At 34.7% G+C, this 15,617-nt stretch overlaps 1 protein-coding gene across 1 annotated transcript; it reads right to left on the bottom strand.

Moving 5' to 3' along the window:
- Window positions 1-670: 670 nt before the first annotated feature.
- LOC140153027 (ras-related protein Rab-32B-like) lies at window positions 671-15,168 on the bottom strand. Its single transcript, XM_072175617.1, has 10 exons — window positions 14,946-15,168; window position 14,851; window positions 8,329-8,356; window positions 6,359-6,455; window positions 4,697-4,753; window positions 4,055-4,087; window positions 3,171-3,198; window positions 2,505-2,579; window positions 1,514-1,622; window positions 671-1,057 (listed from the first exon to the last, which is right to left on the bottom strand). Exons 1-10 carry the CDS (start codon window positions 15,020-15,022, stop codon window positions 876-878), a joined length of 687 nt encoding a protein of 228 aa, XP_072031718.1. The 5' UTR covers window positions 15,023-15,168; the 3' UTR covers window positions 671-875.
- Window positions 15,169-15,617: the final 449 nt, after the last annotated feature.

The following is a 15,617-nucleotide window of genomic DNA, read 5'->3' on the forward strand; positions in this document are numbered from 1 at the left end:
AGTACGCTCAGTATAAAACAATTAGAATGTTCAGGTTTGCTTGAATTAAAGTGGCACCATCCTGGAAAAAGATTTTTAGGGTCCATGGTGGCACAGAATAAAGTAATGTTAACACACAAGTAACATGTGTCAAGTTTGGTAATTGGTAGTCTCTAACTTAAAAAGTCGCATTGGAACGTGCAGGCCCGTAACCAGGATTTTTAAAAAGTGGATGTTCAAAATTTGGACCTTTTTTGACAGACAAGGACTGAAAACCTCTATGTTTCGCTTGCTACGCTCGTGAATGAGACTTCGCATTTTTTGGCATTTGGCAAGGGGGGTGTTCACCACCTGTCCCCTGGTTACGGGCATCTGAACATGCTTCTTTATTTGCACTTTATGCAGTAGAACATATTGAAAAAGTTGGGCCAGTAAATTTATTGCAGGGCCAGTAGGTTTGCCGTTTCACTGGCCCGGAGGGCCAGTAGTAAACTGAAACCTAAGTCTGTCCCTGGACCACATACAGTCTCAGCTTCTGAACACATAGCTTTTAAAATTCAAATTTTAGCACATTTCTTCTTTTTTTTCATGTTTTTTGAGGATTTATTTTTCAATCATCAGGAATATTTTTGGCTAATATCTGCAAAAAATATGGGCCAAAAATGCAACAAAAAAAGGATTTCTGAAAAAAAACCACACCTAATAACATACCAAAATGGAGATATGTGAAATGGACGACGCAATGTGATCAAGCAAAATGACAATTTGAATCTGTGCCCAATGAAATACGCACTGACGTCACTGCCACATCGGGATGAAAAGTTACAGTTAACAGTATCTTGTCCCTATTGCAGCTACGGATGGTATTAATTTACAGTATCTTGTCCCTTACAGGGCTAGCTACAACATGGTGGTCCTCTTTGCTTTCTCATAGCTTGACTTTCTGCCATACTTCTTGCTTCTTCCTCAATGGTCTCTAGGTATATGGGGTCTTGGTGTAATGAGATGTGTTCATCTGGTTTCTGTGCTTCCTCTGTGAGCTCTAGGATTCTTCTAACCAGAAATTGCATGGCATTCTCTGAAGAGGAAATTGACATACAAATTTGATTTCATCTTTGTGAAATTATACAAATTGATTCAACTTTATGTTTTCTTTATGTTGACAAATAAGTTATCACTGACAAACTGCTTCCTCAAAAAACACCTTATGGTTGCATCATTGAACAGAACTCCTGTTCCATAATCTATATTTTAACATAATATACATGCACAGTTCCAGATCAATCTGTCAACACTTTATCAATTATATGGCATGCCTGAATTCTAATAATGCACCCTGCTGTTCTTATATTTCCCCAAACACTATTTAATTTTATTTCTCAAAATGATCACCCCAATGAAAAGGGCTGACAATTATTGCTAAATATGTGGCAAGTACATATGTCAACAGCAATCTGTATATAAAACACAAACTGTCTGAGCCTGTTTTGTTTTAAAAATTTGCTTTGTGTAAAAATACAAAGAGTAGCCATACCTATATTGATATTTTCTTTGGCTGATGTTGGAAACCATCCTATAAATTTGTGTTGTCTACAAAATCCATCCAGCATTGATGAGTCTATGGCAGTTTCTTCTAAATCACACTGTTGATGCAAGAGAATAAGAATAATTGACATAACTTGCACTGTATTTGTTTAAAAGGGACACACAGTTATTGGATTTTGACTCCCAAAATGTAAAACCAGCTCACCGATAAGTCTCTATTATGTAAATTAATTTCTAACATGTTTAGTTCATCATAGTGGTAATATTGTCAGAGGTCAGATGGTATTGATGTCTGAGGATATTTTTTGTTGTTAGGTTCCACCAGTTGTTCAGTAAAATGAGGTACTTCCCCCTAATCATGGTCTTTTAAGTCTAATTTACTCAAATAAACACACACCCACACCCACACCCCGGGACCCACACACTTGTCTTGTATGCCCAAACATGGGTCCTGTGTGTCAAATCCTACACAGCAGTTTCTCATGTGTATCTGAGTCCTAAATTGAAGGTGTTTACAAAATGCACACACACATGTAACCATAAGGAACCACGGACAGCGACACACATTTATGATTTTAGGTTTTCACTACCCTACCCACAGACTACATATTATTCGCTACAAGTCTGTTAATGAGGGCCGATTGGTCCATGAAGTGTGAACGTCAAATCCGCTACACACATACCACATATTTTTACGGAAACGGGAAGACATGCAACGCTGTATCGTGTATAGACAAAGTCATGCAACACTGGCATTATTTTTAGACACATACGCAACACTGGCATGATTGTTAGACACACACAATAAAACAATTGACCCTCATGAACATGTAGGAATTCACAGCATATAATAGCACACAGACTTTGCAAATAGTTTGTAGTAGTCTGTGATCCTACCACTGCAGTGTTTTCTCAAGTGTGCATACCTGACAGATGGGATTTACAAACCCCTCACACTACCCTAAACACACGCTTCTTACCTTATTTGCTAGTAGTAATATAGGTACAGGTTGTTCATTGGCTAACATGACTTTCTGATTGACGTCAGTAAACCACTGTGTACAGCAACACAAACAAGAGATAACATAAATTTTCTAGTGAGACAGATGAGGTGATGATTTGCTTTCTTCACAAATCTTGATTATAGAAACCAGTATATATGAAACCTGTAAGGTAACTATTGGTCCTGGCACAAACCATGCATAATTGCCAACATATATATACATGCTCAATTCAAAATCAATGCAAACATAAATGTTTTAGCAAATGAAATGTAGTTATCTCACATATTCAATTTTTGGCTGATCCTTCATGTAATTATTTTGTCTACGCTAATCCTAACCATAAGCCTAAATCTAATCCTAATTGTCTAAAATTATATGAAGGAATAACCCAATTTTCATAGTAACATTATGACCCTGCTAAATTTACTTTCAGTGATGCAGAGGTCAAGACTTATTTTTGCTCTCTATGGTCATCTCGTCACTCTCAATTCACTCATTTGATTTCTATAATTGGTTGCATACTCGTACAAGTTGGGAAGGGTACATAACCCCCATGTTTCAGTGGGAAATTACAGTATTTCATGTCATTTCCTATTCTGTTTGTGTGTTTGGTTTGAGTTGGGGAATAAGGAATTAACTTACCTTTAATACTGAGTCAAAGGTGGCAGGCCTGAGGAAATAAATGTTCAAATTGTAAATTTCACACGTTGGTTAAATATTTTTTGTACATTTGTATGAAATACAAATTACATATTACACATTTTAATGTTATTTTGGTCCACATTTGTGACACTTTGTAAGGCCATCTTAATCTAATAAATTTATCTCAAACTATGTGCATAGTAAATCACCTGCTTTTTGCACATTATTTCCACTGGATTGAGTAAATTTAATTTTTCTCAGCAATTTTGGTTTGTTTTTTCCAAATCCAAATCTCACATCTGACATTATGAGACGTGCAAAAAGTCATAAATCTCAATAAAATTCTTCATCTTGACTATTTGAACCTAAAAAAACCTAATCCCCCAGTTTGATAAAACAATTAAAGTGAAAAATAAAAAAAACTTTTAAATTAAGATGGCCTAAGAAATCAACAGGTGGTGTCACATATTGATGTTGAAGTAAGCAGTGAGTCTATCTTGGTGACATAATTTTAAGGGCCTGGGTAGTGAACAGGCGGACCTGTACTGATTTTCACAGGATTTTGGCCCAAGGACACACCTGACTTTGAGCACTGGTTATGTTTTTAACAACTAAACACCTCAAAAAGTAAATCAAGGGGTAAATTATATTAGCACATGGAAAATTTTGTTAGCTGCAGCTTGAAACTTTTATTCAGAATTCGGAATAATACTGGTATACCCAAGTATAACCCTAACCCTAAACCGGGTAAACCAGAATTGTACCATATAGGAATATAGGGTGCACAGGGTAAACCAGAATTGCAAGCAAATGATAATTAGTTATAACAATGACATTGATAATGAAAATAATAATAATGATAATACTGCATAGTACAACCTTACCTTGATAAATCAAATACTATTATAGCTGCAATTCTGCAAACAAAACAAATGAATAATAAAAACTGAGAACTATGATCTGCTTGCTTGTATATGTTTTTTTTAGCGCGTCTATTTCAGCTGAAACTGCAAATTTATTTTTTTATTTCCTATATTTCAATAGTTTTTTGCCCCAAAATCATGAGATTCTAACAAATACTTTGAAGAAAATTTACTTGATTTGATTATACATTTAGGTATAAAACAATTGATATTTGTACTTAAACTGTTGTAAAAAATGAGCCAAAATGACATCTTAATTCAAAATCAATTTAAAAAAAAATCTTTAAAAATAACAAAAATCTTTAAAAAAAACTCACATACCGCATTCATATTGAAACTGCCAACGGCTTTGACACACAGCATTTTTTTTTTTGGTTTAGCCTTATACCATGTCCACTTGTATATTATAAAACTAACTGCAATAATTCCTATATGTAAAGTTTATTTTTATTGTTTCTGATATTCTGATATTTCAAAAGGGTATTTACAACATTCTGCAAATTTACATCAATGATATCAATTCTCATATAAAACATGGAAGATTTTAAGAGACAACTATTTACAAAATACTTCTGGTAAATGTTTTGAAGGTAATATACTTACGCATACTTATAATACACCCTAGTCATGTGACCAAATCTTTCATGTCCGGCAATATCCCTACAACAGGAAAGTACAAAACCAGATTTGTTATAGAAACTATCCAGCCCTACTATCATAGCAAATGTTTAAATCTACAATGTTATAGGAAAGGAAAGGAAAGGAAGGGAAAGGAAAGAAAGAAAGAAAGAAAAAAAGAAAGAAAGAAAGACAAATGAAATTAAGAAAGAAGGAAAGAAGGAAGGAAAGAAAGAAAGAAAGGAAGGAAAGAAGGAAGGAAAGAGAGAAAGGAAGAAAAGAAAGAGAGAAGGAAAAAAGAAAGAAAAAAGGATAGGAAGAATGAAAGAACAAAATAAAAAGAAGAAGAAATGTCAATGAAATGGACAAATGAATATACATCTCTCTCTCCCTCTCTCTCTCTCTACCTCACTCACATAGTCTAATTCTGATCCCTAACTCCTTTGAACATACACTCTACACTCTGTACATGTATATTAAGTGTCATCTCAGGGGTTTTCAGTGCTTATACACTAGGTCACATTGCCAACCCATATACTTTGTATGGGGTACTCTCTCCAGTCACTTGATATCTACAGCTTCTCAAATAGCACCATAATCCAACTACAATGGCAGTATCATGCCTGTTAAACTAAACATCATTTAACACTAGATCTGACATTTTGTGAGAATTGTCAAAATTGTCAAATTTCTAATCTTTCACCACAGAAGTACCAAGACATTCTCAAAGGAATCAAAATTTAATTTAATGCAAATATTTTTCCTACAAATGTATTTACTATTTACTACCATTTCACTACTAAATCAAACTGCAAAACCCAAGAAAAACTTGGTCTTTTGGGTTCCCCAGGAAATAATACAGGAAAAACATATGGGCAATAGGAAACATAAAACATAATGAAACATATGGGGATTCTTGTTGTTTATATATTGCCATAATTAATTATGTCATATCTCCATTCCATTTTTTCTCCAAATACTGAGCATTTTTACATAAATCTGACATCACAGTTGTATTGATCAAATTGTTGCCATTCTATAAATTATGTGACCCACTCCGACAAAACCAGGAACAAGTCGTATTTTTGACATTTCATGATCTGAATAAAATGTAAGCACCAGACAATAAGCTTTAAAATGATACCAAAATTATATAAATAGCATCAATACTTTTTAAGATATGGCTAATTTTGTAAATGACACCTTGATATTTTTGCCAAATTGCTATTCTGAGTAATGGGCCAATTAGTTTCTTGCCTTACACAGGATTGAATAGGGATTATTAAAATAGTTCAACTGTTATTTATTGATTAAATAAACCTCTTTTTAATAAGTTCAGTCAAATACTATTAAATTAAGAATTCTAAAATTTGATATTTTTATGGGAATGTCATCTTTAAAGGCCTATTTTCTCAAAAACGTCTTGCGACTTCCTGGTTTTGTTGGAGCTGGTATATGCAAACCTTTATATACCATAGACAACAATTTAGCCCTGGAATTTAGCAGTAATGATGGGTGATTTGCGGTAGATATATGGACTATAGCCTATTAAACATGAAAAGTTTTGACACACATCTTCATTCTTTATGATTAGTTTTGTGGAAAAATTGCGGAAGTTTGTCCAGTTACAATATATAACACACTTACCATAATTGCAGGTTAATTCTAGTGGAGTCATTCCACTCAAGAGATTTCAGTGCAAAGTCTACACCAATTGTTAACTTGTAATTGGGCGAAAACGAACCTGTTAAAAGCAAAATGAAACAAACAAGACATTGCTTTCTTAATAATAATAATAAAATGGCGTTTATCCATGCTTTCTGGAAGGTTGCTTCCCTCAAAGCGTACCACAGGTCAATATGCTGCCAAGACCCTATTTATAAGGGCAGCGCAAGTTTACCTCAGTGTTGAGTGTGACAGACAACAGGCCCAGGCACATGATCCCTGCTCTTTATGAAAAGGCCTGCAACTTTTACATGTCCTGATATTGCTTGTCTACATAGGACCATGAAACTCTCCAGAATCAGATAGAGGAGATACGAGAAAGCACATGATCTTACAACCTTCCGACTAATACAGTGGTGTGCGCAGCACATTGAAAGTGGGGGGGGGGCAGGTTGTTCAGTTCCCCCGAATGGAGTCTGATTAGGAGTGTAAGTGCGGGCGTATGACTGATTTCCCCCGATTTCCGGAAGTTTCCCCCAAATAACCAACAAAAGTGGGGGGGGAGGGGGGAGGGGGGCTAGCAATCATTATAATGGTGTTACCAGATTGACCAGACAGATTTCTTTCAAGTAATTATTTGTTTTATGAGTTCATGATTTACAATTAATTTAATAATGCTACAGAGTTTATAATTCCCAAGGAGCCCAAAGTCCCACTTCTATGACTTTCCCACAAATATCTTTACTTTTTACCATTTCACAGATCTACTAATTACAAACCATGTTATTAAAGTTCCCTGCTGGTCAGTTGGTACTGTTTTAGTTTGCTTTTTTGCTCTCATGTTATTAGAACAATGCAAAGTACAATTTTGTGCAATAAAAGAAAATTGTAAACACAAAAATAACCACATTCTCCAAATCTTACTATAAAATGAAAACTTTTGTCAATAACGAAAGCAAAATTCACTCTTAAATTTTAACCACCTGAATTAATTTTAAAAGAATATGTTAGCTTAGAGAATGCAAAAACAAGCTTGTCAATAATCTGAATGGGTTTTAATCACAGAATTATTCAAGATAGTTTGATTCATGGGTATATAAACTTGAAAATTCTGCACTTTTTGGGTATGGAAAAAAGCTGTTTTGGAAGTTATGGAAGTAATAGCCCTTTTACCCACTGAAAAACATGTCATGGAAAAGTAAACATCTCTTCAAAATTAATGTATGGAAAAAATTAATTCTTCTGTAAAATATATACCCCTGGTTTAATTCTTTGAAGTTCTAGCATAAAAATACAAAATTAATGCAGATTTTTTGCTCTCCCTCCCCCATTTCAACCCACAACAGGGCAATTTGCATGATAATACAATAAAACAGTAGATAGGTATGAGTGTTTGTGGAATGAAACTAGAGACCTGTCCCTCTGACATGGCTGCCATTTCAGTTGTAATACCATTCTGGTTGGGGCTATAAGATCTTGAACACCACCAATATATGAAGGTCCCCATAGTGCAGCTATGTCCCAAGTTTGAGATAGAATTGGATCGATTGAGCCCATATTTATTTATCAAGCTATGAGTTTTAAAATATTGGAGTTTGGACGAGACGTTGTCCAGTTGAATATTTTAAAACTCATAGCCACTCTAGCGAGACTAATAAATATTGGGCATAAATCAGCATTATTATCATTATTATGACAACATTTTCACACATTTGGATTCATCAAAACATAATAATGGTTGCAATAGGATTTGTTCATATAATATGACTGAGACCAATTGTTAACCAAAACCTTACACAATTGTTGAAGGACACACACAGACTGATGGACACACAACCCATGATGCCATGAGATCTTTTCCCTTGGACAACCTAAAAATTATTTAACATAGAATGAATTTTACATTTAAAAGAGTGATTATATTTTTTAAGGAATCAGAAGTTACTACATACCTTCTGTGTATCTTCTAATAACTGATGTCTGAAAAGAAATAAAAAATAGCCATGTTAAAAGAAAGGCATCCACATAATGTACATTCTGATGTATTGTTTTGTCTTTATATATTAAAAAGAAAAGAAAAATCATTCCCTGAGCACAATCCAGATTTGATGGGAAAATGTGGGCTATTGGGATGAGGCATAATAAAAAAAAAATTGACATTTAATAAAGATTTTGCTCAATTACAACCTTACAGATCTAAGATTCTGAAGTAACAGTAAGTGTTGACAACATTGGAGAATATTAAAATTTAAACTTTGATAATCAAATATTATAAGTTTTACTTTTAGAAAGAGGGTCATTACTGATGAAATTATTTCTTCCATGAGCAAACTTCTTGAAAACTTGTTGCTATGTTAATTTTAAATACAAAACTTTTTGTCTTCAAATTTTGAATTTTGTCTTTAAATTAAGCTACCTGTATGTACATGGATACATCTGAATCTGATCCATATCTACAGCCTAATAATGTAAAATATGATAAGACTTTGCAAATTGCAAAAGCACACCGAGAAACTGAAAAGCCATTGTTCACTTACCTAGTATTTGATGTTCACATACTTACAGTATTTAAATTCTAATTATTGCTAGATTTGTTTCATCTTTTTTTCCTGTTTTACGGTCTTGCTTACCTTTCCTGTAAGATACAAAATGTTGGATACGACAAAATTAAGTTTAAATTTAAAGAATCCAAGCCGGGAGACTCTGAAAAGTTCATTATTTTCTTTATTTCATTAATTGCAAAATTATATAAATTGTGGAAGTTAGTACTTGAACATAAAGGCTATATCATGAATAAAACATGCTAATAAACATATGGGAAGTGTTTGACGTGCAAGCACATGTGAAGGGATGCTTAAAATGTCATTATTTAGTGACTATGTGTTATACCCCACTGATATGAAACCCTCTTTAGAAGTGTGGCATTTGTATTAAAAACAAGTAAATGACCTTAAAGGTAAGGTAAATTTCCCTTCGCAGCACCAGAATTTTTATTCCGGGGGGGGGGGGGGGGGGGGGAAGTGAATGCAACTAAGAAACAAGAGTTCTGATGGGAGACTGGGTTAGTGTAGGTTAAAATGAAAAATTGGGGTGGAGGGAGAAAGGGAATCAATGAGTGACTTCCATTGGCGTAATCATGGCAACTACATGTAGTTGTTGAAAGTTAAGGGATATTAGTTTTTAAAAGAGGTAGTTACATTTACTACATGTATGTCATATTCACATCTACGGCCAATCAGCCATCCATCTGCCTGTCATTTGGTCAGGCAGTTCTCTTAGCAAAATGCTCCCCTTGCATACGAGTACATGCACATTATGTGTGCAATTAAGAGTACTGAAAATATTTCATTGTTTTTAATTTCCATCATTTGCACTCCTATATTAGTGCCTGGGGGTAGGGGGGAGAATCATGTACCATAGTACCTCTGTGGTGAATAAAGTGTTTAAATTATTATAGACAAACCATACAATACATTTCCTACTTTGCTCATTATATAACTATAGTTTTACTATAGAGGTTACACATTGCATTTATCATGATGGTCAACATTTATAATCTACTTGACTATACTTTATCTTGTCATTTACCCTGGGCCATTTACTTATCACAGACTTAATGGGAATTATCACATTTCACCTAATGATTATCTTGCAAAAGCTGTTTCAGTATATTGTTCAACAGATGAAAGCTGTACGCATAAACCATGCTAGGCATAACAGCTCTCAATTCCCCTTCCCTTCTGACTCTTCTGGTTTTTTTCTTTCCTTTCTTTCTTTCTTTCTTTCTTTCACTACCTTCTTTGTTTCTTTACTTGCATCTTTATTTTTTCTTTTCTATTTTTCTTTGTTTTTTTATTTTTCTTTGTTTTAAATTCTTTTTCTTCTACATATAGATCTATCTTTCTTTATTTCCTTGCAAGTTTTCATTCAATTCTTTCCTTCCATTTCTTTTTTCCAAAATGAGTAACAAATTATTTGTCTTTTTCATTGAATATTATTGATTTTGTTTTAAAACCTTACAATAGACAAGTTAGTGATTTTAAATAATACGGAATGTTTATAAATGATACTGTAAAAAAAACTACTGATTTATGCAGATGCTTTAAATTTGTAATTCTATAATCTCTTCACTATTTTTCAATTCTCAATTTTTTGGTTACACACCTAAACAGTGGAGTACCGTGGCCGCTCCTACCCGGGTGGGTGGGGGGGGGGGGGGGCTGAAGAAAAGATAAATTTTGCCGCCCCTTCATCCACAGCTCGAAAAAGGTTACCCCAATTTTTCTGATGGTTTGAAAAAGTGAAGAGCAAAAAAAACAAGGATTATAGGTGCTAGCGACAAAAAGAAAAAAAATATTAATAGTTACATTGGTTTCACAATTTGTCCACCCTTTTTTCTTTAATAATTCTTTTCCCTGTACCTTCTTCTTCCGTCGCCCTTTCTTTTTTGCAGCCCCTTGCTTTTACCCCTGGGGGCTCGCTCCCCCAAAGGCCCCAGCAAAATATGTGCATGTAAAACCTCCAGTACCACAACGAATGGAGGCCTGTAGTGATCAATTAAAGGCCTAAAAGAAAGTCATTTGAATGTGTTGTGAAGAGTTTTTTAATAGAATTTCATTTCAACTGATTCTTTTTCAACATCTGGGTGCTGAGTTTAGCTATCTTTTTAAGTAGCATCTGGGCAATCAACTCTTTCCCCCCATTTTTAGGATATCATGCCCATTCATGAAAAAAGACAAGATTTTTGTGTTGGTGGGTGATATACAATTTGAGATACAAGTGAGCCCTGGGGTTTTAGAAAATAAATGGACACATTTTAACAATATATATTATTGATGATTGTCCTTGAAGCACTCAGGCTAGTACAACAATTACAATGTAGGCTATAACCTTGCATGGAAAACAGTTTCCTGTATTATCTGAGCTACATGTATCAAGTTTGAAATTACTAATACTGTTTCATGATAGAGCTAAGTGATGGGAAATCCCTTGTAGCACAGTATTTCAAAATCAGGGGATTTAACCAAAAGCTGATCAAGTTTTATATTCCTTATAGTCTGTTGGGCTATTTGATACCCAGATGTGTCTCAAACTTCCTGCAAGTCAAGAGCTGCCCTTGAGCAACTTTTCTACCACATTTTGAGTCCTTTTCTTTGAAAAATGGTATCTGACATAAGTGTTTGTTTGTATTTCACAGAAATTTGGTCATTTTGAAGCCTTGGTCCACAACAAGCCATCCTCAAAGGTAGCCACATCCTTCAAGTATGGTGGAGAGGTCTCAAAAATGTTCCACCAACTGGATGGGGGACCTCCCTTTACGAATGCTACCAAGGATGGTGCATCACAAAGAATCTCTTCCTGGGTCCCTTCCACTTATGACTGTTCCCTGGTACTGGTAATTAATATTTAAATGATCATACTAAAGAACAATTGATATGGATTACCAACTTGCTGGTTCTATTCACTTTTATTGAAAATTTAAAATAGCACACTGAAAATATCATTGCTTGTATTTGAACGGGCCCAGCACAGAGCCCACATGTACTACATTTGACCCTTTTCCCAACATCGTATGCACTTGATATTCACATTCAAAGACTTCATTTTTCGTAAAATTCCCCAGATGCTAAATTGAATATATTATACATTAATTATCTATTTTACAACATTTAAGGACTTTTTTTTTAAATTTCCAATGTTGTTCAAAGGTATTTATCCTGGGATTAATATACCCCTTGTGTTTGAATGGATCCTTTGCAGGGGTGGAATTTCGTAAAGTGCCACAGGAGTCCAAGTGGATTCTCACAAGGGAGTTTTGCGAGAGTCCATGGATTCCCGTAAATGGATTCTCGTTGTACAATCTTGCGGGAGTCCAAAAGGTATTATATGTAGGCCTACATAAAATGCATTCAAACAAACAAACTTACAAATAAACTAACAAAGTTAAGTTTTTAATATATATGTGTCATCATACTCTCACTTCCATATGTCATTGCATCTTTGGCGACTTTTCCTTTATATTTTGCAGGCTTTGAGTTTTAAGGCGTGTTGAACTTAAACGCAAGTTCGCTGAGCTGATCATTTCCAGCGCGAGTCCACATGGACTCTCGCAATAGGACTTTTACGGGAGTCTCTGCGAGAGTCGATTCTCGGACTCCGCCGAAATTCCACCCCTGATTTGATTGACATGGTAATAAATCTATGATGCGTGTGGATTGCGGGATTTTAATAATGACTAATAATTTGACTAATAATATTTTACCAAATACGGAAAAATATCCTTCAGTATGTACCATAATTTAATATAACCATATTTGAGTTAGATTATACTCTATGAACGGTAGTTGATTTTTGAGAAAAAATATACCAGTATGTTATTTATAAATTAACGTTTCTAGCTTTACTCTACATTTTTGTATATTACGAAGATATAATTAAATATTTGTGATACCTTTATAGCGACAAATCTAGGCATAATTATGAGTGATTTGTGTTCTGCCCTGTTATTTATATTGATGAAAGAGGGACCCCTTCAAACTTACCAGTTTGGTATTTGGGGGATTGCTCACGTTAGTGACGATGCATGACTGTATGTCTCCCGAGTAACAAATTTGGCGATTTAGAGAATGAAGTTGACTGGCTGATAGCAATTTAACAATTTGCTATGGTCTAATAAGAGTGTTGATATATTAAATGAGGAAAATGTCAAAATTCAAATTCAGAAATAAAATTTTTTTTAGAGAATGCAATGCAACCACCACCTGGTCCCTCCTGTGATCACAAAACTCTTCTGAAATGTGTCTTATACATTTGCAAGGCTGTGTACAAAATTGCAACTTCTCAAACATGAAAAGAAGTTATAAATAAAAATTCACAATATAAAAAAAAATCTCCAAAAAAGGAGGAGGGCAAAGACGCTAAACTTGTTTATTTTTTTACTCGGCCTTACGTGCACCACTGGGCATTATAATTATGCAAAAAGTAGAAATCCGATTAAAATTGAGGGAGTCGATGTGAAGCAAATCGCACATTATGGCTTTAACTAGGTATGCTAGGTGAATTCAAATTTGCCATCAAACTGCATCATTTTATATATCAAATTAAAGCCCTTGAGTAAACAAAGCCAAAACTGAAAACCTTTTTTTCATAGCACTTTCCGTAGCAAAGTTACAAAGATTGACTTTCATCAAAAAGATTCAGCTAGCAAAATTCCCAAAAAGCGGCATTTAGGGGGTGTTTCTAGATCTTAGTCTCATTATGATAGCAGCTTTTGTTAATGGAACTGCTATCAAAATCCCTCTAAAATTCCATGTGCGATTGTCTTATCACCATAAAATCATATATTTGGGTCAAGTGAAGTATAGAAAACATATTTATGTAGGTTTCCTTGACCAGCCTGTTCTTTTAAATTTCTATGTAAAATATGTATTGAGTTCTAGGCAAATTTGGTTGACTAGCAAATGTGTTAACTAAAGCCTCCAGCATACTTTCCTGCTGCTTGCCGCTGCGGCAAGCGGCAGGGCGTTTCAACCAATGACAAGCCTTGATTGTGTCTGTTTGTCTGCAATATGCGTGCGCCACGCCGCTCAGCGGCAAGGTAGTATGAAACCAGCACAAGGTTTGCCTGGCATACCTACTTTAATGGGGTACTACACCCTTCGATAAATTTGTGTCTATTTTTGCATTTTTCACAAAAACTAATAACACACTGGTAACAAAAGTTATGTATATTTAAGGGGCAAGGAATCCAATTACTACACTGGAATTTCAATGACCCAAGACAAGCGGTTTGTTATTTATGATAAGAAATAAGGTACCGCTAGGATGTACCTCGTTTCCTATCATATATACTGAACCGCTTGACTTGAGTCACTGAAATTTCAGTGTAGTAATTGGATTCCTTGCCCCAATAATATACATAACTTTTATTACCAGTGTGTTATTATTTTTTGAGAAAAATGCAAAAATAGTCACAAATTTACCACAGGGGTGTAGTACCCCCTTAAGGGTACATGCCACAAAATAGCTTTCCATAGACTTTACGTGCAAAATAGGGTCACGTTTTAGGCTATAAGTCGAAGTTACGTCTTACTTTGAAATACATTTTTGATATCATCTTAATCAGAACAAAATTCTGCATAACATATCTGAAAATGACACCATATTTTAGGTCTACTTTTTGAGAAAAATAGCGCTATATAAAAGACCCGATTTTCCCGTGTTTACGTCCGACTGCTAACCGCGTTTTGACCTCGTGTGTTCATGCGCTTATCATTGTAAACATCACTCAAATGTTCGCGTTTTCTGTTCAAATTAGTAGAGATCACATTCACAAGTTCTAGCAAAACACAATTTGCAACACTAAAATTGTTAATATTGTACCGATTTTGCACATTTTTTATGCAAAGTTGGGACTATAGTCGTGATAAACTTTTACCGGAAACCGCTTCACAGGCGGATTTAGTGGCATGCACCCTTAACTAATGAGACAAAGCATTCATGCATAAACCATGAAACTGTTAACTCATACATGTAGTCATAACTTTAACTGTAATAAGTGTAAGCTTACTTACCAACTCCAAATTCCCCAATTACAAGCACCTTATACAAATGCTCCGTAACATTCTTTTGGTTAGAAGAGGACATTCTTGAATCTTATTCGATCTTCTATCTGATTCTTCACTTGCACATCATGCACAGTTTACATGAACATATTTTTGTATTGCGTACATTTTCAAGTCCAAACTTCATGACTCCATTGAAACAAGTGAGTGAGCGAATCATGTGATCGAGCAGTGACCTTGAACCAAAGGTCACCAAAGGTTGACATAGGACAAACGCACGGCGCATGCGCGGACCGGGAACTTTGAACAAATCGGAAATGTCACTTTTTGATGTAAACAAAGAGTTCGTACATGGAAACTATACTGACATTTCACCTTTTTACTGTCTATAAATAACGCGATCGGATGAAACTAACTTGTCGAATATAATCACTACAGTCATGACTTTTATCAGCATTAATGGTTTGGCTTGGTTTGAAAAAATAATATCGAAAAACATCGTTTTACATTCCGCCTTCATGTCAAAAAAATGAACGTAAATTTCCTCATAATTTTAGTGTAAAAATGTTGCCAAAACCATGCCAGTGGCAAGCTGAGTTTTTCATTTTAGGACCTGAAACTAAGAAATAATGTTTGGAGTGGTGTTTTCTTATTAAAAAAGTCTGAGACGGAGGATT

The sequence above is a fragment of the Amphiura filiformis genome, chromosome 5 (assembly GCF_039555335.1).
Source record: "Amphiura filiformis chromosome 5, Afil_fr2py, whole genome shotgun sequence".
Classification (NCBI taxonomy): domain Eukaryota; kingdom Metazoa; phylum Echinodermata; class Ophiuroidea; order Amphilepidida; family Amphiuridae; genus Amphiura; species Amphiura filiformis.

What these genes read in the sequence shown, in the direction of transcription:
- LOC140153027 (XM_072175617.1), bottom strand. Translation starts at nt 15,022, where the DNA reads ATGTCCTCTTCTAACCAAAAGAATGTTACGGAGCATTTGTATAAGGTG. An exon ending in ATAGTATTTGATTTATCAAG is followed by an intron (nt 3,199 to 4,054) that starts GTAAGGTTGTAC and finishes TTATTTCCTCAG; the next exon opens with GCCTGCCACCTTTGACTCAG. An exon ending in CAAAGAAAATATCAATATAG is followed by an intron (nt 1,058 to 1,513) that starts GTATGGCTACTC and finishes TTTCCTCTTCAG; the next exon opens with AGAATGCCATGCAATTTCTG.